The 20,821-nt window shown below is 37.7% G+C and overlaps 1 protein-coding gene and 1 long non-coding RNA gene across 13 annotated transcripts in view; one reads left to right on the top strand and one right to left on the bottom strand.

Moving 5' to 3' along the window:
- Nucleotides 1–5,290: 5,290 nt before the first annotated feature.
- zfh1 (Zn finger homeodomain 1) overlaps nt 5,291–20,821 on the bottom strand; it is a 344,752-nt gene continuing 329,221 nt past the window's right edge. For 11 of the 12 annotated variants that reach the window (XM_069056757.1, XM_069056762.1, XM_069056760.1 and 8 more), the window contains 3 exons: nt 10,628–10,768; nt 8,111–10,013; nt 5,291–7,245 (listed from right to left, as the gene is read on the bottom strand). In XM_069056757.1, coding sequence (XP_068912858.1) covers nt 7,052–7,245; nt 8,111–10,013; nt 10,628–10,768 — 2,238 coding nt within the window. In that variant the 3' untranslated portion in view covers nt 5,291–7,051. The remainder of the gene's footprint in view (nt 7,246–8,110; nt 10,014–10,627; nt 10,769–20,821) is intronic. The other variant, XM_069056759.1, reaches the window with a different exon arrangement.
- Nucleotides 10,012–19,195, top strand: LOC138137414 (uncharacterized). The gene is made up of 4 exons (XR_011161722.1): nt 10,012–10,437; nt 10,499–10,879; nt 18,731–18,957; nt 19,008–19,195. It is a non-coding gene; the product is annotated as an uncharacterized lncRNA (long non-coding RNA).

The raw sequence follows: 20,821 nt of genomic DNA on the forward strand, positions 1-20,821 counted from the left end.
CAATGGAAGTGTAAACAAACATACCTAATTATTGGTAACTATTATGCCCAGAATAACCCTCGCTGGATTCACGAAGGACACTTCCAGACGGTTTATTGTACAATAATGTTTGGTGCGGAACATTGAGTTCATTTCACTCGTGAAAGAGACTGCATATTTTTACATCGTCAAGAGATTTATAAACATATATAAGATGATTCACGAGAAATAATGAGCCCGGCCAAATTCTCGATGCAACCAACATTACATTGTTCCAATTTACTTTGCGAACTTTAAAAAAAATACAATTTGGATCTAGGATGCTTGTCAATTATCATTGTCATTTTTAAACATAGACAGAAGTCACTGAAATTCTCTCTCATAAGCATCGCTGGCGTTACGAATCTACAACCGACAGTTATTCGATCTTCGAGATTTTCTCTTCTGATGATGGGTGTTTGGTAGACACACTCTTTAAGTATTCCCCATAAAAAGTGATCCAGTGGAGTTATGTCAATCCTTCTCGGGGGCCAAGGATTAATCGAAACCCTATCTATCCACTTATTCGCATACAGTGTCTAAATAAATAGCGTCTCACATCTCTGTAGAAATGAGGAGGCACGCCAATGCGCCATCTTCATGGAGCCACATGTTTTATTTGTTGTCTCCTCTCTCCTCTAGCAAAATTGGCAGAATGTTTTGCAGAAAATTTAAATACACTAGATCGTTTAGTCTGTCGCGAAAAAAATTTGGTCCTACTTATAATTTTGATTGAAAATGCAACCCACAATACATTTCCAAAATTAACTTGTATTACATACAGCGTGATCAACAATGTCTGTTGGCAATGAAACAATTGAAAAGTACTGGTGTTTTTTGTGTCGTAATTGGCACTGACAGAATTTTTTAACTTGAGACGACATTAAAAACATTTTTGGTTATGTTAGTTAAGATTATGCTTTTACAAAAATGAACCTTTCATGGTAAATTTAAAATTTGCCAAATTCCATTGTTACCAACAGATTCAATCATTCTCGATCACACCGTATTTGTTCTTTGATTCAAAAAACATAAAGTTTCATAAAATTTGACATAAACGTCATTCGCTTGGTTAAATGAAATTGTGAAAAAACGAATAGTTTTTGGGAAAACGTTTATTATCTGCATTCTGGATAAAAGCGCAACGGCAGAAGCATTTTTATTACATTCCCCATAAATCAGGATCATGTTTTCTGTTTTCTCATCGTTCGAATAGGTACTGTCGCGATCGCGAGCAATAAATTTTGGTCGTCAATGTCATTTCAAAATTTGGTTAGATTGTCACAAATTTAAAAAATTTCCCTGTCTGATTATGCTCACGTCAACAAAGTGTCAAAAAATTGAGAAAAAAATGACAATTAATGCCATACAACATGATGATAGGTTATGATATGACTGTTTTACAATGGAGCATTTTCGATTGCGTCAAAGAATGACCTTGACGACCAAAATTTATCTGTACATTTTAATCGTCGTATTTTAACTTTTTCGTTAATTCAATTCTCACAAATAAAATTATTGGAATCTAAGCCATCATGGATTCATAATTTCTTTTTAAAACAATGCGATATTTAAACTAGCCTGGTTAACTTTGTAGATGTACTATTCCGGACACGGAATCTTGGCCACAACTGACATTTAACTGACAAATATGTGTGAACTGGCCTTTATTGAATATAACCCAACTTTTGACTCGATAATGCAATTTCCCTGCTTTTTTGATGTCACAAGAAAAACTTCAAAGTGATTTTTAATAATTGACATTTATTAATGACACTAATGGTTGGTTTACATCATTTTTTTTAGAAATGTCTAAAAAATGTTGGCCAAGATTCCGTGTCCGGAATAGTACGGTTGGCTTAAAAAAAAACGGGAACTGTCAGAAGAAGTTCTGTCAAATTTTATTAAATTTTTATAGTTTGAAACGGCTTTTTAGAATTTAGGTTAAAAAACTGCACTTATGTGTCAGAAATACTACTGTCAAACAGACACAAATTGACAAATTAAATTTCCAATTCACATTAGGTCAAATTTCATTTCCCGTTTTTTTTTTTGAAGCCAACTGTATTGTGGGTTGCATTTTCAATTCCGCGGTCTCATTATACGGAGCGATCAACAATTACTTAGATAAGGGGTGGCTATGACTTTGACAATGTCAGATTTTTCGTATCTTTGCTAACTCAGTTAATAAACGTCAAACCACTGTCTTATGAATCAAATTTTAACGCAAAAATGGTTTTTACTTCAGGACATAAAAGATTAATCCTACTTTCGTAATGGTGTTTTCAATAACGAAGAATGGACATACAGAGCTGTTGCCTGTTTGGCCGAGTTTCGGCAAAAATTTCCAAATTTAAATTGAATCGGGTATAAAGCTAGTTTGACACGATGCTAAATTTGGTAGAAAATTTGTTAGAAAATGAGAGAGACCCTCGATCAGGACCAATGAACGATCAGAATTCAACTGATTTGTGATCAACAACAGTAACTGAGATTTTCAAGAGAAAAGTCCATACTGAGCTGACAAAAAAAGTTTGCGGATTATTATGCAAGATCTAAAATATTTTTTCATTGGGAGATAACATAAACTTGGAATAGGAATAATTAAATCGTTACTTTTAAGAATAAACTTGGATTTCGAACTGAACCTTGTAATAATGTGAAGAAGGAAAGCACTGAAGAAATATTTGAATTCATTAGAGTGCGAATTATAAAATTCAAGTTCAACAAGTTCAATCATTTAGTTAAATTATACAAACTTGTGATAAATATTTTTTGCATATCGTAATGAAAGTATCTCTTTTTTAAACGAAAAATCGAAAGTAGGAAGTACTTTTTTCCATCATTTTATTCCATCTCCTTGGAGATGATTGTCAAAGCATACTTACTTTTTTTTTCATAAATCCTTTTAGGCCAAATTTCTCAACTTACAACGATATGCAAAAAAATTGCGTAAACAACACGTTATGAAAGTGTCTTTTCCGACGACCACTATGAAAAATGCGTAAATTCGCACAAATAACTATTATTGAAAGTTGGCTATTGCATGCAAATAGCGAACCCGTGTGCAATGAAACTGGTTAGCCAATCAGATACCTTCTAGCCTGTGCGCAATGAAATCATTGCACACAGTTGTAGTAACCATGGCCACCAATGTATGTTTTGTCCGCAGCTCTGTCGAATAATATTTGAAGTTTGAAGGGATGCCGAATATTAGCGTTTCTTTTTTGTGGTCGTCGGAAAAATATCGTGTATACCACGTGTTGAAAATTCGATTTCACACTCGTTTGCTTAAGCCACGCGCCTACGGCTTGTGGCTCAATTCTGCAAACTCGTGTGAAATCTTTCATTTTCAACTCTTGATATACAATATACTATTTTTTCACTCATTTGCTTGATTAACTGGAGCTATACCCTCGTTAATCAAACTGCAAATTCATGAAAAAGAGTATGACTTTCGTAACTAGTTGTACAAATAGGTAACTATTTCCTATCAATAAAATTTACAGTATCTATGTATTATTAAGGGTAAAGCTAAAAACTTCCAGAGTGTCAGGTGCGCGGTAGAGTTCTTTCTTTTATAAACAAATATTAAATGAAAACTGTGTACATTACCTATAAACGATTATTTCAAATTCGGACTATCTATGAAAATCTGACATTTTAGTTGGCAGTACTGTGATTTGTCTTAATAAATCTATTTTAGGTTATAATTTAACCGAACACTGACTGCTCCCAGGTTGTTATATTTTTTAAATAATTGAACGCATTAGGAACAATAATCGTAAAATTGTAATTGAAATGAAACATACATATTTGTAGGGCAGTTCTGGGTAAATTCTTATTAACTAAATTAATGACGGAATTGACAACAATGCGAATATTTAAAAACGAAACGTCATATGACAGGACCTGACGCCAATCTAACAAAAAAATATCGCGGCCTCCTGCGTGTTTAAAATAATCGTGAACGGCATATATGAACTCCTTTTCAAGCAGTTTGCTTATTTTTTTCCTACAACAATATAACAGTATACCTAAGTAAAAAAATACATTTTACAGAAACCTGCAAAATTACACTTTGTTTAATTTACATAGCTTACGATTCTTTTTTTTATATATTCTCACTCGACCCGTTTTTAATTTGTACGTAAAATTCATGTAAACACTTTTTATCACCGATATTTAAGTAGAGAAAATGTAAAATATGACATACCCCCGTAGGTTATACCACCAGCACTGCGCTCACGCTTCCGAATGTTCTATCGATCCAATGTGTTCATTTTTTGCGCATTTTCGCTTTATCTTTTTTAAATTTGTAAACGTCAAATTGCCACATGAACATTTTTGCTTTGTTGTATCCAAATTAAACAAAAACTGAGAAACGTTACGCCTACAACTTATACTACCAGCAATGCAGCAATACTGCAAGAAGTGTGCTTCTGAAGTGATAATTTTAGAAGAAACCTGTAATTCATCAAGAAAGTGAGTAACAGACAAGTGAGTACTTAGAAGAGGTAATTTCAATAGAGAAGAACCTGTCACATGATAAGCGTAAGAGACGAAATTTGGTCGGACTCGGGCGGAATAGTCTATTTCTTTCTGCAGGGGAAGGTGGCGAATCAGGTGCGCACTTGCGCAGGTGTGGCGTCATTTAATTTCAGTTAACAGGTTCTAAAATAGGTATTGTTATGTCTAATAATGTCTGTTAAAATGACGTATACGTATTCAACAATTTTTAGTATCAATTAAATATTATCACATACCTAAATCAAACTATGTCGAACGTCAAACAGCTGGGAAAAACAATTTGCTACGCCGCTGCACTCGGTGTGCCTTCCACTTCAACGCACACCAAAGGTCACGTGACAGGTTCTTCTTTATTCAAATTACCTCTACCTTAATCTTCCTCATTTGACTAATGATATTATGATGGTCAAGAGAGAAAAGGGCCACCAAAAGGAAAAATCTTACCGATTCACTTAAAACACCAAATTAAACCCACTGCCAGTATCTATAAGTGGGATCTTAAATACAATTTTATTCTTTATGTTTTTTTTTTTTGTCCTAAAGCTCAGTCTAAATAATAACTATTTTCATATGTGTTTGCATTTTTTCTGATGTTTCTTTGTAATAGGACAGCTCATGTGTATGTCGTTTTTTAGTTGAACGTTTTTTGTGTAGTTCTTTTTTTACATCTGATGTCGGTTTTTATTTTTCACTTCGTGGACATCATGTTAAAAAGGGTCGAAGGTCTAAGTGAATGAATCGATGGCAATTTATAGTTTATTTGTATCGAGTAAAATACAATTTCCAACTTTTTCATAATAGAATTTACACAGACATACTTTATAATCACCATTTTTACAAGACAATCTATAAGGTAAAAAAATATAATATAACAAAATTAAATGTAAGATAAACTGGACATAGAAATTAAACAAAAAAAAAATATACATAAAACTATATGGCGTATGTTACAAAATCTTTGGTTATACTAGCCATCGCATGGTAAAAAAATACAATGTTAACAAAAAAAAAAAGTTACACACAACAATAATATGCAAACATAACTAAACGTAGAAGAATATAGTAATTTACGATATAAAAATAAAAAGAAATGAGAGTAATATATTAATTAGAGAATCTAGTGTTAGAGGCAGGCATGCAAGTCTGAAGTAGAAACGAGGAGGTCGAGAGACAGGAAGGTGTCGAAGTAAACATTCAGTATTTACAGAAATACCTATACACTGAAATTCATAGAGTATCTTAAGTAATTATTAAAATTTATATTCCTTTAATATTATATATATTGTATACATATTTAATATTCGAAAATGTCTCACATACCTTGAGATTTCTTTTATAATAAATGCTACTTTATCAATTAACATTAGCAGTACTAAGTAAATAGGTTTATATCAAATGGCTACATTATTGTCAACAAATCTTATACATTAGCTCACACGCTGGAAATAATAATTATCATATTAGGTACATAATTTGGAATGATTTCATTATTATACTCAACTCTGCATCTTGTCGTCGACTTTAAAGTACTCTAAAAGTGGTAACTCAATCACCGCTTCAACTTATCGTTAGTTCCTTAATTAAATGCTTATAAAAGTTAGTGAGTAACGAGTTGCACCATTTGTTCATTGTATTGTTGTATCTATCAGCACTACGTATTGTCATGTAACACCTCGAATGGAGTGGCGCCCCTTATTGTACTGTTTATGAACTAAAGGCAGGTTACGACCGTTCTAACGAACACCCTTATATACTATTATATCGATGTTTCGAAACCAAATATCTACAATCACACAAAGGCTATACAATTCGTTGGTGTATGGCACTTAAAGCAAGATTTATGTTACATATCTACACTCGGCAATAATAAAAAAATAATATCTTGAATTTCCAATCACAACGAACGCCTCAAAATATACACCTGACTAATCAATGGTAACTAATGCGTAAACTCGAGCGGCGGCGACCCCTTGGGGGGTGCGAACCGCCCCCGCTCGCCGACTCGAATTGCACATAACGTCGCGAACATTGCCTTGGTGCCCCCTCGCCTGCTGCTACACCACTGGATCCTTGAGTGGTGGAAGACAGTTGATTCTTCTGGCACTGCTAGACTGTATACTTTCTGAGTATTATTATACAGGTACCAGACAATTTATGTACACGCTAAAGTTAAACGGAACAGAGACACGCATCAACAAGAAAACATCAAATCAGACGTTTAATTCAATCCTCAGTACACAAATAGAAAATTCGAAGTAGTGCTGTTCTTGCGGGAAACTTGCTCGCGGCCCTTTTTACGAAAATAAATCTGTCCGGGGGTTTCCCGCAACAACGCGGACAGGAAAATCAGAAAAATGTTCTTCACCTATGCTCTCCATAAATATTTCTTTATATAAACTCTGTTTAAATACTATTTACATTTGGCTGAATATCTGCTTGGCAAGAAGGTTCTTGGAGTATTAGTACTGCGACTCTAAGTACCGACGGGAGATGGCCCTCGCGATTACTCTCTGTAGGGCTTGCAGTAAGAGTAGCGGTGGTTCATGTGTTGGCTGTACGAACCCGAGTGGGAGAACCTTTTCAGACACTTGATGCACTGGAAGGGTTTCTCTCCGCTGTGGAGGCGCTTGTGCTCTGTAAGGTGGTGCTTGTGCTTGAAAGCTTTGGGACACTCGTCGCACTTGTGGGGACGCTGGCCTGAAACAACCCTTCCGTCAAATAAAGTTCACAGAAAACTGTGTTATCGACCGGTGCTTGTCACAAACTAGTGCCCACAAATCGACAAAATTGCGATATTGCAGGTTGGCGTTTTGGGGGCATCTTCGCAATGCCCCAAACTAAGGTTCTCGATGATAAATAAGGTAGCGAAAACGATTGCGACAAATATTTCTATCTCCATTAATGTTAAGTAGAGATCGGGTTCTTGTCGGTAAAATGTCCACCATTTACACTTTTCAAAAATTGTTTTTGCGACTCGTATTGCAATATTTGTGACTGGTTTATCATTTATTTATAAAATGTTTTAAGAATTTAAATCGAATTAATTTTATCTATTTCATTCATGATTAAAAACAAAGAGTTGACGCACTGCAAAAAACCATACGCACACCTCTAACTCAAATGTCAACTAAATTCAGAACTTCAAATTGCCATTATTTTGTGCTGTGCCTTGTTTTCGATTTTAAACTTGCGTTAATAGTCATTTTGATTGTATTTTGTGTTGTGTTCTTTAATAGTTTGTCGTTTTTGTTCCTTTTAGTTTAATTGTGATAAATTTCTTGCAAAAGTAAAGAGGAAAGACTGTACGTTTTAGTTATTGCGACTGGAAATGCAATGAATCTCTGTCATAGCTGTCAAGAGTGTCAAGCTGTTCGACACGTAAAATGTCAAGTTACAAAAATCCCTAAAAGTAGTGACATATGCCAATACTTCTATCTTTGTCACACTCACAGCATTTATCCATAATGCCGTCTCTTTTCAAAAATAAGGAATGAGTTGTTACCTTATTTACCATCGAGAACCTTAAGGTTCGCCTCGCGAAACATTTGCACCTGATTCTCACCTGAATGTTCGTATTTGTGTCTCGCCAGCGAGCTCTGCTTGGAAAACGACTTATCACATTGGTCACAGCTAAACTGTCCCTCGACTTCCGGTTCCTGGTTGCCCAGAACTGGACTTCCTAGACTCTTGAGGACGTACTGCGACACTTTGTTCCTTTTGGCGAGGTCGTCGTCCTGGAAGCCTTCCCCCAGGTCCCTCTCGCTCCACACGTTCTTCTTCGAGTTGGGACTGAGACTGTTCAGTCTGTTGCTGATCAGTTGGGACAGGCTGGGTAAGTCCGTGGCTCCCAACTGCATCAGTTGCTCCATCGGTACCAGACCCATCCCGGGTATGGACAGTTTGTGGGCTGGTTGGGCCAGGATCTGGGCCAGTCGACTGCTGTTGTTGAAGTCGATGGGCGAGGGCGACTGGCGGGGCTCGGACGAGTTGGAGCCCTGGTAGTTGGGGTAGACGTAGGGTGTGGGGCTTCTGGAGGACTTTCTGCTGAGGTTGACGACTTCGTCGCCGTTGTCGTGGTACTGGTTGACGGACGTGGGTCTGCGAGGGGAGCTGGTCGGAGATGAGTCGATCGATGGGGGGCCTCTCTTGGTGGAGAGGTCCAGCGGCTGCTCCGAGATGTACTGATTGGGGGAGATGCTCAACGAGGAGATCATTTTGTGGCTGAGCGATTGCGTGGAAGGCACCAGAGGGTATCTCAGAGCCGGGCTGTAGGGCACCTGGATGAGGCGCCCCTCGCGCCGGTCTCTAGCCCGGGTGTTCTGAAACCACACCTGGACCACCCTCACGGGGAAACCTATCGTCTCCGCGATCTTCTCCAGGTCCTCCCGCTTGGGTCGCGGGTTCATCTTGTAGTTGTCCTTCAGGACTTTGAGTTGCTCGTCGGAGATGAGCGACCTGACCCGGACCTTCCTCCCGTCTTCGGACACGTGGTCCGTCGTGGTGACCGACTCGCAGTCCATCTCGTCATCCTCCTGCCTGTTCTTCTCGTGGTCTTGGTCTTCGGCGCCGCTTTGTACCTCCTCGGACTTGACCGTGACGATGTCCTCCAACTTGGCGGCCAAGCCCTCGCTCTTCTGGTCGCACTCGTGCTCCTCCAACTGCGAGGAGGACTCAAAAGTCCTCTTGCAGTTGGCGCACGAGAGCGCCTCCTGCTTGGGGGAATGTACTGATGAGATACTGTGACAATCGCTCGACGACTCCGACGAGAACTTGTGAATGTTCGCCTGCAATAACTGTTTCGTAACGGTTGCGTTCACAGTTTCCAAAATGCGCTTTACCGCCTCCAAGTCCCCATTGGGGGCGGCCTCTCGCGGCTCTCTCTTCACGACGTCACTCTCGTGATTCTCTTCGACGTCCTCGTCCATCACCAACTCGCCGCAGCTGGAGGCGTTCGATTTCGCCGCCTCCTCGCCTTCTTCTTTCACCACCGCTTGCGAGTTGCACTCCTCCGGGTTGCCCCCGTCGAGGAGCGGCGGTCGCAGCGGCGAGGCGCTGTGCTGCTGCAGTTGCTCGAAGATGTGGCCCAAATTGGGCATCGTGTACGGCGTGATGGGCAGATTTGGCGGCGCGAGGTAGAACGGCGGTATCGAGGAGGACTGCAGGAAGGCTGCGGCCGCCTCCGAGTACTTCGGTAAGATGGGGAGGTAGGAGTTGTGGTTGGGACTGTTTGTGATGTTGTTGTTGATGGGACTTATGTTCGTGCGTTTAAGGGAGCGGTTCTGGGGCGAATTCTTGTCGAGGAGTGTCGTTGTGTTGGTTGGGGCGCGGGTTCGCCCCAATTTCAAATTCATTACCAGGCATTTCTTCGATGTCATGTGACTAGAGTAGGACCCTGAGTGTGAGAAGCGTTTGCTACAGTTGGGACATTCGAAAGGTTTCTCGCCGCTGTGGATTCGGATGTGCTCCTGGAAGAAGAAGACCAATCTTCAATCAGTTAGAAGTGTCTTTTGATACATCAAAATTAAGTACCATAGATGGCGCTTCGATTTATCAAGTATTTGACATTTTTAGGTTAAGTTTTGCTTTATATTTATTCAAAGGTACTTAAACAAAAAGGTAAGCAGCAAAATATCAACGGTCAAGCTTACCTAATTGCTCTAGGGAATTTAAAAGCGATTACTAAATAATCAACGAAGAAATTATTTTATTTTTTTTAAGTTGGTATTTAAAATATCCATTTTGACAGTTGCGGTGTCAAGTGAGAAGTGGAATTATGTGAGTTATTTCCTTATTAGTGATTAAATTTTGATGGAAAGGGGAATTGAAGGGCCAGACAGGAGTTGTTCCAAAAAGAGAAGCACTCCAGAAATTAATAAACTCCTTGTCGATGTAGCGGAGTTGTAGTACTTTGGGTGTAGAGCTTGAGGATTATTCAGTGTTAATGTTGCAGGTTATTTGGACGTAATCCCGCCATAAACTTCACCTATAATCCATTAAACACGACTAGTCCGGCGATTATTGGCGCAAACCATAACGCTAACAAGACCCGCCAGGAGATACCAAAGTTTCCAGAACTCACCTTGAGATGATGCTTGAACTTGAAGGCCTTATCGCACTCCGTGCATTTGAATTTTCTCAGAACTGCACTCTCGTCGTGGCTAATCATGTGTCGCTGGAGGCGGTAGACGTTCGCAAAAGTTTTGTTGCAGATCTTACAAGACTGGAACAAAGAGGAAGCGTTAAACGTGTTGCATAGCCATCGGGGGTTGGTGGCTCATCACCGCCGCCGACCGACGTGTCACGTCTCCTTCGAATTAATCCGGCAAAAACGGTAAGGTTTGCATAATCCTTAAGTTGAAGCAGGTGGACATTGTGACAGGTTTTAACGACGGTTTTTGCGCCGGGGCGGATCCGGTCATCGTAATGAGGTTGACGAATTTGTGCCCGTCGGGAAAAAGTACGAGGCCCTTCGCGACCGACTCATCTCGAAATAATTGGATTACGGAGAAAAAATTTGTTATTGAAAGAAAACAAAGAGCGACGCGGAGATTTACTCGGGTCACGTTCCAGAAATACATCTTGCGCACCTTGAAAGCCGCTCTAAAAATAAAACCCTTTTTCTTCGATACACCAAGCGGACCATGGGCGATTAATTATGACGCGATGGGCGCCGGAGTGGTTACACCGATGACGGAAGGGTTTTCCGGTGGAGGCGGCGTTCGCTACGGCCCCAAAATAACTTACGATTTTTTAACCAAAACTGGAAGCACTGCACCATCATTCCCCCAATTACACTAAATTGGAAAATCCTTGAAGGATCGTACAAGACTTTGTTTGCTTCTATGCTAGGCATTTACTTATTATGTGGTGATCAAATGTCACGCATTGTGAGTTGGACTCTATCTTGTTAAAAAGTGTGAATGATAAAAAAAGGAGTGAGTGAGGTAGAATAAATAAAATATTTGGGGTGGTGAGAAAACGTAAGAAACTAAGTATTTCAAATATTTAGTCTGACAAAAGAACAGATGTTAGTGTGAATAACAAATAATTATAACAAGCTAAAGGAGAGAAAAATTGTGCTTGAGGACCACGACTAACAAAAATTGTAAAAAAAATGAAGAACAAAGGACCACGCTTGAAAGAAGAAGAAAGAGAAGAGGAAGTATTAAGAGAAAATAAAAAAAAGACCATTTGACGTTATTTCGGGCATTTTGGGAAGAAGAAATGGGAACGTGGGTGATAAAAAAAATGAAAATGAATGAATACAAAACACAGTGTTGGGAAGAATATGAAGAAAACAATTGGTCCCAGGACAGAAAGAGGAAGAAAAACATAAAGAAGGTTTTTGGGATGAAAAAAAAAAAAAGAATTAGAAGGATATAAAATATAACTCAGGACTGGTACATAACAAATATTAGGTAGATAAAAAAAAATTGCATATATGTACGTCATTTAAGCTTTTCACCGCGCCTGTGGTCAAGAAAGCACTCATAATGGCATTAAATGTTATTTGCATCGTGTAAGATCGAATAAAGATCTAAAATAGTTTGATGCAAGTGCTTTGCTGCACAACTCGAATCAATTTATGTTATTTTGTACGGCCGGCAAGATGCCCTGATTCGAGTCCCACTGACAAAATCTGCTCGATAAAGGAAAGATCGCCTGCGGGGAGGAATTTCAACAAAGTCCTTCGACTAATCTCCCCCCACCATCAAAGCGTGGAGCTTTGGCCGCAGGTGCCCCTGAAACGTAAAAAATCGCCCCCGTCGACAAGTCTCCCGTTCTCGCTGTACGCTTTTTACCAGTGGTAAAAAGCTCCGAAATTAGAGCGCAAAAAAAGCAGAGACGGTCCATTATAGCCGTGAGTCGAGTCTTTCACACGGTTGCGTTGTTACAAACAACATGCACATGTGTGGCGTCTTTTTGTGAACGCGGCTGTCATCGACGTGGATATCTTTCGACCGCTCGGTTCGGTTATAAATCCATTAAAACGAGATAAGTGGAGGGACTCGACCGAAATAGACCGGGGCGCCCCTGCCGGTCCGTTTATTTGATTTGTGCGGATTTTGATGGAAGTGCACCGGTTTTGCAACGATGACGATAGCTGAATCACAAAATGGGCGATAAAGTGCATCGGGAGGGGCGGCGGGAATGATTAATTCAGCGCGGGAGCGGGGACGAACGCGCCATCTTTGACCAAGGCGAGGGTACCACCTGCAAACGAATAATTCACACGGAAATGGAAGCGTGCTGTGTGGGGCGGAGCCGTACCTGTCGGAATCAAGCTGGTCTCGCGACAGGTACGACCAGTACCTGGGCAAGCTCGCGTGGGGATGCGGAAAACAAGAAAAAACTGATAGAACCACTCCCACGTGATGTCGGTTTGTTGCGTTACCTACTCCAGCCATGTTTGGCCAAGGCGGAGCGGCACCTGCCGGACCAAGTTCATTTCGCAAGAGGTACGCAGGTGGTCAAGAGGAAAACAAGGGAAAACTGACAAAACCACTCCCACGTGATGTTCTTTTGCGTTTCACTGACGAGTCTCTTGCGAGAAGTCATCACCTGCGATGCTACACCCCTCAAAAAAGAAAGAGCGTTGTGCTTTGGCAAGAAAAAACTAAATGACGCCGTTACAGTTCGCTATCATCAGTTCCCGCCTACCTGCCGGGTAGCTGTTTGGGATTCTGCGAAGAACACGAAAAATTATCAGTCATAAATTATTGGTCCAAATAAAGTGGTCGTCCATCTCCTTCCATAAGAGAATGAGATGGGACGAATGAAAAATGCGCCTTCTTGGAAAGAGGGAATTTGGTCCACTAGGAGGTCATTCGAATGGTTCAAGTGTCGGTGAATTCATTATTGAAAATATATTTTTCCTTGTAGCTTTTGTGTCGACATACAGGATGTTTCTGAAATAAGCGCATTAATTTTAACTGGTAATAGAACTCATCAAAAGGAACAACTTTCTCTCTGCCATTTTGGCGAAACACGTTGCGTAATGGCTTAAAAAAGTAGGAAAGATTTTCCTAAAACCGTTCATATCTCCAAAACTAAGCTACCTAAAAACGTGAAACAACCAGATTCTTACGAAGTGGATTTTTTGCTATACGGGTAGATTTATTTGAATTTCGATTTCGGCGTTAAAACACGTTTTCTGGATGAAAATGGATGTTTTTTTCATATTAGCGCTGATCTCAATTAGCCATTGCAGTATTTAGTGGCGTAGGGCTATTTTAGTGAAAAATCTCTCCAATTTTTTTTTGGAATTAAACATCGTTTTTCGGCAAAATGGTAGATAGAAAAGTTGTTCCTTTTGACGAGTTCTATTACCAGTTAAAATTAATGCACCTATTTCTGAAACACCCTGTATACCTACAGGATGGAAATATTTTCAACACCTGTAAATGTCTAGTTTTTCGATTTGTTTAAAGTACTTAAATTGATATCAACTTTGTCATTTTGAAACAGAGATGACACAGAACTCTTAAATTTTGGAATTAAATTCGTTGGAACATTCTTAACAATTCTTTAACCACAAAAACAAGACAAAAAAATCTCCTAATTACACAAAGGGAAAGAGAATCCACCAAAATATATTTTAAACATTTCACAATAACTGTATTGTACATTTTTTTGCATATCGTAATGAATGTAACACTTTTTTGAGAGTAGTAATTTTTGCATCATTTTATTCCATCTCTTTAAAGCCATTCCGACTAATTAGATGACAACTCTGACAGTATTTTTGATTAAGGTCCATGTTCATTTGATTTTTTTTTTGTCAATTCTAATTTCTAACAAATCAGCGCAAATTTGAGCAGGACCGGTTTAAAAAATTTCAAAAAAATTAACATATTTTACTAAAAACTCTGGCTAAAACTCTTTAGAACAACACATACTATCACATGTTAAAAGGAACGCCTCAACTTGTAAAACACCCTGTATTGTGCACTGAGCTAGATTTCCATATACTTTCATAGACATGGTAAATAAAAAGTTCAATCGCCGCCATCCAAAAGTGAACAATAACTTGCGAAAATTTTCGTATTTTTCGTTAGATTAAATTAGACTGTATTCATTGGCGTTCGTGCAGCAGGAGTTACAATTTTAATAGTAAAAAGTTCTAATAAACAATGTTTAATAAAAATGAGGCTTTAATATATGTATTATTAAAGTGAAAGTAACATAATTTTCACTTAAGAAAATATTAAATAATAATGAATAGCAGCGCCATTAGATTAATTGTTTTAACGATAGTGTCAAATTGTGACATTTTTGGACGCCTATGACAAAGTAAAAATCAAACTATAAAAAAAAGTTCACTTTTGGATGGCCCCGATTGTACAGGGTGAGCGAAAGTCGATGTCTCAGCTCTATTCATGGATTTTTTTGTCCCAGAAACATACCTATATTTTGGCATACATATTTAAAAAAAGCTAATTTTTTTGTAAAGAAAAAATTTGCTATCTTTTTCCGTTAAAAAATTATAAGCAAATTTGTAAAAAAAAGTATTATCAAAAATTCGCAATAGTCACGATTTAAACAAGATACATAACAAATTTTTTTCTTTACAAAATTAGTTCAGAAAAAATATCTCTTTAAATATGCCAAAATACCTACAAGTAAGTTCCTGGAAAAAAAATCGATGACATCATTACTTCAGTTTCCAAATATGGAAAAATATGCAAATTTGGTTTAAAATGGACCTTACTCAATCCCATTTAAGAACCTCTTTTCAGATTTTTTTCTATCGTCTTTCCTTTTCTTTTAATAGATCTGAGACATCGAGTTTCGCTCACCCTGTACTAAGTTTTCTTTTTCAGCTTTGACCTGACCTGAATCTTGTGATAACTTTCCACAAATGCGAAAAAGGAATACTGATATAAATAAACGATATGAAATAAATAAAATGAACAAGTAAAAGGCAAAGGGGATATTATCTACATATATGGGAGAAGTAAGAAAAATAAGAAAGGTAACAAATAATAAGTACATAAATAGAACTGAAAAAAATATTCAATGAAAGATGAAGCTTAAAATATCGGAAGAATGAGAACAAGATGTATTAAAAGGAAATAAAGACGAATGACGATTTCAAGTAATTGCGAATATCCTGTGAAAAACAATAGAAAAGTGGAAAGGGAGTTGGAAAAACAAACACAATACGGTATTGGGAGACAGATGAAAGTATTATTGATAAGTTTGGACACAGAGAGAGTAGGGCAAGATTAAAAAAGTGCAAGAAAAATACTCTGGAAGTGCATTTGGCGAGAACAGAGAAAGTTAGAAAGAACGAGAGAAACAGAAAGAAATAAAGCGTATGACGAAAATTTAAAAAGAGAAAACAGAGTATCTATTGAACGGAAATAAGTAGGTAAATAATAAACAACGTGAAAAAAAAGGACGTACATCAGGATAATTGATAAGGGAAAGGAAATGTGAGTGGAACAAAGAAACGAGGTAAATAAATACCGTGTGCTTCAAAAAATTTCTGGTCAAGTAGGTTATGAAAAACAAAACAAAAACGTATGGCGCAACTTATCACATAATAATTGAACTGTCACAAACGTCATTAATCGCCATAATAATTTTATCTTTTTCACTTCTGAACAAAATACAGGGTGTGTCTGAAATACGTGTGTTAATTTTAACCAGTGAAAGAACTCGCCAATTTATGAAACTTTTCTCTATAACATTTTGCAAAATTCGCAAAAATATTCCAAGATTTTTTGCCCCCCAATTTGTACCAAACGAGTCGTTTTGTGTGACTAACTAGTCTCCACTTTTTGTAACCATGAGAATTTTAACTTTATTTATTTAATTTTTTCTATAACAATGTAGCTTTTTGACAAGGATCCGTTTTTATAATACCAGAAAATTTTCGCCCTTCCCCATAGGCGGATACACACTTTGATAAAAAATTTATTTCAAATTTTAAATCAATTTGTAATGCTTTTTCGTAAAAATGTTATAGAGAAAAGTTTCATGAATTGGCGAGTTCTTCCTCCGGTTAAAATTAACACGAAGACAAAATAGAATACATATATTTATTCCATTTTGTCTTCAACTCTCCTAGATTTTATATCGACAATGTAAAGTTTAAATAAACAGTCCGTTATCGCGGCATCTGGACCGGGTTGTATTTGTTTTTATGCATTAAATAATGATAATTCCTTTGAAAGCATTATTTTATATTATCATTTATTTTTGCCATCACACAGTGATATAATTATTATTAACCGAAAACCAAAAACTTCACAAAAATGACTGCGAAACTATCCATTCAATTGTATTGTCCAATTTTTACCCTTTTGAGGTGACGTCACGATTTCCTTCCTCGCTTTCTCTTTATTGAAACGACAGAAACAGAAAAAAAAGGCACGTTTATCTATTGATGGTCACTTTGAGGTTATTTTATGCTCCTGTCAATTTGACAATTTTTCCTTTCTTTCAATTATTACATTGATTACAAACATAACCTTTCGAAGGAATTTGTCAACAAATTTGACACATTTGTAATTATTTGTGATCAATTCAAATTTGTTTCTGATCCTAGTTCAAACATACGTAAAGTTACTAGATAATGACGTCATCGCAAAAGGGTAAAAATTGGAGTATAACTGAAGCAACACTGAATTTTTGTTCTGAGTTTCTCTTTGGAAGATTTGCAACTTTTTCTTTAGGATTTTTTTGCCAACCAGAAGCAAAGTTGAAGTCTTCCATTTTAACTCTGGCATTTCTGAAATGTTCTACTTGATCACCTGTAATTTGATGTCAAGACCTCTAAAAACGTGAAGATTCCAGAGACGCAAACCCGAATCCACGGCAAGCAGCAATTGCGGAGCGCTTTATGATTGATTAAGGACTCTCATTAATATTAACGTCGAAAATTATACCGCCGACCTTTCGCGAGCAATTCATCATTTTTTCGTGAAAAAATTTAATAGGTAGGCAATTAGAGTGGGCGCCCTCTTAAAGTGATACCGCTCGAAAACGGGACCCCCCACAAAAAATCCGACAACGCGTTTCGACGCCGCCACCAAGAATTTATGATTTTTCTTAGATTGTTCGAGTCAGGCCAAACCAGGAGTCTAATTCTGGATTTTACAACCAATCCTATGACATAGTGCACCGCCAATAAAACTGCGACAAGATGTGCTCGCCGCCGGGAACGGAGAGGAAAAACACAAGACGCATTGCGCGCCCAATTAAGCCAACATCATGTCGAGCACGAGTGGAGAAACTTGATCATAACCAAATATACAAGAAAATATGCAAACTGCAAACGATTTTTTCTGATTTGGCCAGAACTGGATGATCGAATGGGGGTGCGCAATTAGATTATGCCGATTTGGTCCAAATCCGAAAATGTGGAGTAGCGTGATCGATTGCAACAAAATCCGCGTCGCTTTTTGGCTCACTTGTGAATCACTAATGAATCAACGGATTATACATCGGATAACGTTATCGCCGGAGAATTTTTATCGCCGATATCGTTCCACATTTTCGAAAACACCACAAACTCCACGTCGTCGCCTCCTGGAAAAAATCGCCCCCCCTGTAATGTCTTTATTGCACTATTTTGAATTGTTCGCACTTCTTGCGTATCTTTATGGCGTGTCGGTTGTAATTGTTTATGGCCGCACCCTCAACCTTGAAGGGTAGGTACGTCCCGGGTAACGAACAAACACGTTGTAAAAACGAAAACGTAAAATAGAGAACGGTGATAAGAGTCGACACATGGCTGGTCGCGATCAATCGGAATTTTGAAAAATCCAAAGAGACCGCAGAACGCTTCCGGGGCCATAAAAATTTGCCACTCGTCCATAAAAAGGGCAGACAGACACGAAAATAACAGTTGAATTAAATAATCGTTAAGATTTTTATTGGCGTGACATCACATTGAAATTCGGATTCGAATCGACATTTTTTCCAAACACTGCCACCCGCGACGATTAAATAAAAAATGGGGAAACGTGACGGAATAAATGTCCGGGGGGATTTCTCCATCCCCGACAAATTAATCACGACCGAGACGCCGCGACGTAAATGTCGCCGCGAGTGTCGGCGACTTCTCGCCGCGACCCATCGACTATCGGCGATTTATCGCCGCACGGTGGTACCGACCAGATGAATGATTAAACAATTCGTCCGTTAACGAGGGGTAATTTTTTTGTTGCAGCTGTGAGGACAAAACAATTACTCATCTTATTACCGATGTTACGTAAACACAGCAATTGACCTGCGCCCTTATAACCTCTCCATTAATGTGAGTCAAACAGTGGGGCAAGTTTATATGGAGCCGAGGAGCTTACGAGCAACGTTTTTAATTAATACCAACACCAAGTGACATCTGACACGTGAAGATCATGTGAATTACGGTCTGGTGGCGTGTGGAACAATGGATCGGTAATAATGCTAATAATAATAATGACTCTTGTTAAGGATGGCCGTTTAAGAGTTCACGACGATCGGACAGGTCGCGTTCTTGCCGACAGGGGGCGCGACTTGTGGACGTTGCCGACGGACATCTTCACAAATCGGAGGTGATCTGGACAATTCATTGGACGCAATTCAAAACCTTCACCATCTATCTATTGACGCAATTGACATTTGCTTCGAATAAAAATTAATTTGTTTATATTAATTTCCCATAAATGAAGGTGCAGTCACTTCGGACAAAATCTAAAAGTGGAAGTTTCCACATGATCAACGGTGAAATAAAACTGATGAACTACGGTTTCTTGAGTTTGCTTAAAAATGCTACTAATTATCATTAATTATAATTAAGTATTCACATGGTGTAATTAAAAGTCGAAGTAATTATCTCCATTTGTACTTAGCTAGCTATGTAGTTAGTTTGTGCTAAAATTGATACTACCCATTTTGTTCCCGATCTACTGCTCTTAATTAACTGCGAGTTAATTGAAAATTACTCAGTAATTAATGTAATCGGAGACTTAGTATTAGTGACGTGTTCAATCAATTGCTTGAGGTTTACGATTTGCACTGAATCGATAACTAATTAACGGAGCAGAAAGAGAAGCTAATGAAACATAACTCGATGAACATAATTAATTATATTTTGTACTGACTGACTCGTCTAGTCGGTAGTTTTCAACGGAAAAAAATTAGGTACTAATTAGGTGTACTAATTACAATTACTAATTAAAACAGTTTCTACATGGTCAGGTGTAAATTAATTCGACAAAAATTATTTTAACCAAGCTAATCAATCCGATATTGTTCGATCGTTGTAAATTCTTAATTAATTAATTTACGATAAAATTGATACCAGCGATTTCGCCTCTGATCCACTGTTGTTAGTTAACTGCGGGTTAATTGAAAATTAATCCGTAATTAGCGTAACTGGGGATTTAGTATTAGTGACTTGCTCAATTAATTGCTTCAGAATAATTTACGAGCTTGCACTGCGAATCGATAATTACTTTGCGAAGTACTAAAAGGAGTTAATCAAACACAATTTCATGAATATAATTAATTACAATTAGTACTGATTGGGGAAAATTAAAACCTTTCAGGCTGTGTTGAAAATTGAAACAAAACTATTTTTTGAACAATGAAAATCTTGCAAATTTCTAATTCGATAATGGTTTTGTCCACGTCTAATCAATGTACTGGATATACTAATTAGCCAACTGTAATTAATTCAAATTAAGTATTTTGTCATCTTAGCTTAATTTATACGGTTTTATTGCTGATCTACTGTTGTTAATTAATTGCAGCAGTTACCTAATTCGTAGTTAGTATAATTGTAATTAATAGTTAATACATACTTTGTAAAATTAATTTGCTACGATTTGTCGAATGCTGAGGTCAGTACAGTACATTTCGGATGAACAAAATGGCGTTTTTAATTCGAATTCTTTGAGATCTCTAAATTAGGTAAATTCTTCTCGAATTAGTAGATACGAGTGAAATTGCTGTTAAAAATATTGCAGTTACAGAAAAAATTACGTTTAGGAATGATGAAAAATAATTAACTGAATAAACAACCGAAAATTAATTCGATCAATCTAAATTAGCTTCATAAATTGAAGTTCAAAAGAGTTGAAACTAATTTGCCAAAAAAACTGATCAGAGAATTGGGTTAATTCAATTTTTTTTGTGATTATTAAAAGTGCACTGTTATCAAAAATTCCTGATTAAAATTAGCTAGTAGTTAGTTAATTAATTAGTAAAATTGAACACAAGAATTGAATCGAGATTTGTTGCAGCAGCTTGAATTATTTTCTAATTAGCAAATTCGCCA

Source organism: Tenebrio molitor, chromosome 8 (genome assembly GCF_963966145.1).
Source record: "Tenebrio molitor chromosome 8, icTenMoli1.1, whole genome shotgun sequence".
Taxonomy (NCBI): Eukaryota; Metazoa; Arthropoda; class Insecta; order Coleoptera; family Tenebrionidae; genus Tenebrio; species Tenebrio molitor.